Below are 1666 nucleotides of genomic sequence, written 5' to 3' on the forward strand. Positions count from 1 at the left end.
CCCCAAATTTCCTAAATCCGCCCCTGCGTTGACATTGCCTTCCTGCGTTTCATCTCCCTATAACCCGTCATACAGCTTTTATATCAATTTCTTCATGGGAAATAACTCCTATGACTTAAAAAATCGAGTTCAAATATCCAGAAAAAGTAAGTTTATGATTGGATGCCATATAGATCGTCTGTGTTTAAACTGCTGTAAACCAACAGCTTTGAGGGATTTGGGAAATAAAACCTTTTTACTATGTTTGACAAATTTTTATAGAAAGAAATAAAAAATGGTCGCCGCCCTCTTGGGTTGAAAAAGTCTTTATTTACCTTTTGTCTTTGAAAGAATAACCAGTTTATATCTGTTATTATAGCAGCGAACATAAAACCACAGATTAAAATTCCTTTTTTATGGTTTTAAAACGTTTCGCCTTACCTTACGACAACATCGTATTCATCAATACGGGAGCCCAGAGACTTATTATACAGGATTCCCCCGTTCCCCACTATGATGCATCTTTTACATTTGACTCTGGGAGGACACAGAAGAAGAAGAAGAGGTGAGTAACCTGGAGAAAAGGGTAAAACGCTGGGTGTAGATAGGATAAAGGCGAGTACCTGTCTAGCTCCTTTCCAAGGCCGTAATATTTCGTGGCAGTTAAAATGCTGTCAATTATTCTCTCTGCAAGAAAGAGGGGAAAAAAAAAATAGCGTTAAATGACACGGAGACGGGGAGCGAAAGCACAAACATTTTGGGAATTCAAACACCAAACGTATGAGCTAAAAATACACGGAGGTATTTAGTTATCCGGTTTGTATATAGATACATCAGAAGGTAAAATACTTTCAGAGATAAATGAAGCAGCTTGGAGTGAGAATCAAACTCCTCAGCTTGTGCATTACAGATCTGGACAGCGGCGATAAATCTTTCGCACGGTAAGGTACACGGAGCATCTCGGCTTAACGTCAAAGATAAGCAGCTGTTCTAACATCAGGATGATGAAACGTCCCTAAAGTGGGAAAAATAACGCCTTTAAAGAGATGAGAGGTGACAACATTCCCCTCCATTAGCAGAGCATGAATGGCCGGTAACGTATCGGTCGTCTAAAGAGGGGAGAAACCCTAAAAAACGACAGCAGGCGTGGATGATTTAGGCTGGAATGCATCTGTAAGAACTCCCTATAAAAAGCAGCAGGAGAGGAATGCTGCTTTTAAACAAGAACATTCTCCGGGTGGAGGCTGCGACGGCGAGCTGCTGTGATGCGTGGCTCCCAGGAAGGCGGATGTTTAGCCATTGCACGCATACCTGTCGTGTTCGACAAGGCTGGAGTCATGCTTCCAGTATTAGAGCGTTATTTCATTCTGCGCCTCTGGAATATTTTTAGGTCGGTCCAAAACTCCCATCAGTCCTCGGGAAGCATTCGGCGTGCAGATTCCTTTATGCAGGAACGCATACGGTGGCCGTGAAAAGATGCAGAGCTTTTTCATTCGTCACACTTGAACTTTTTTAGACTAAAACAATTCAAATGACTTTAAGGATGAGGAGTTCATGCAATGACCTCAGTGCGAACCAATCCTGCTTTGTCCGGGCTTTTTTTTTTCTTTACATGTAAAAAGAAAAGGCAAAAAAGATAAGAATATGGTGCTGAAATGAGTGTCAGGCTAGTCGACACGGATAAACC

The 1666-nt window shown here is 41.7% G+C and overlaps 1 protein-coding gene across 1 annotated transcript in view; it reads right to left on the minus strand.

Annotated features, from left to right (window-relative positions):
- st3gal3 (ST3 beta-galactoside alpha-2,3-sialyltransferase 3) overlaps positions 1–1318 on the minus strand; it is a 55387-nt gene extending 54069 nt beyond the window's left edge. The window contains exons 1-3 of the mRNA XM_015405153.1: positions 1291–1318; positions 603–666; positions 421–516 (exon numbers count right to left, since the gene is read on the minus strand). Coding sequence (XP_015260639.1) covers positions 421–516; positions 603–666; positions 1291–1318 — 188 coding nt within the window. The remainder of the gene's footprint in view (positions 1–420; positions 517–602; positions 667–1290) is intronic.
- Between the last annotated feature and the right edge of the window lie 348 nt (positions 1319–1666).

This window comes from Cyprinodon variegatus, unplaced genomic scaffold, assembly GCF_000732505.1.
Source record: "Cyprinodon variegatus isolate N-32 unplaced genomic scaffold, C_variegatus-1.0 Scaffold2016, whole genome shotgun sequence".
NCBI lineage: Eukaryota > Metazoa > Chordata > Actinopteri > Cyprinodontiformes > Cyprinodontidae > Cyprinodon > Cyprinodon variegatus.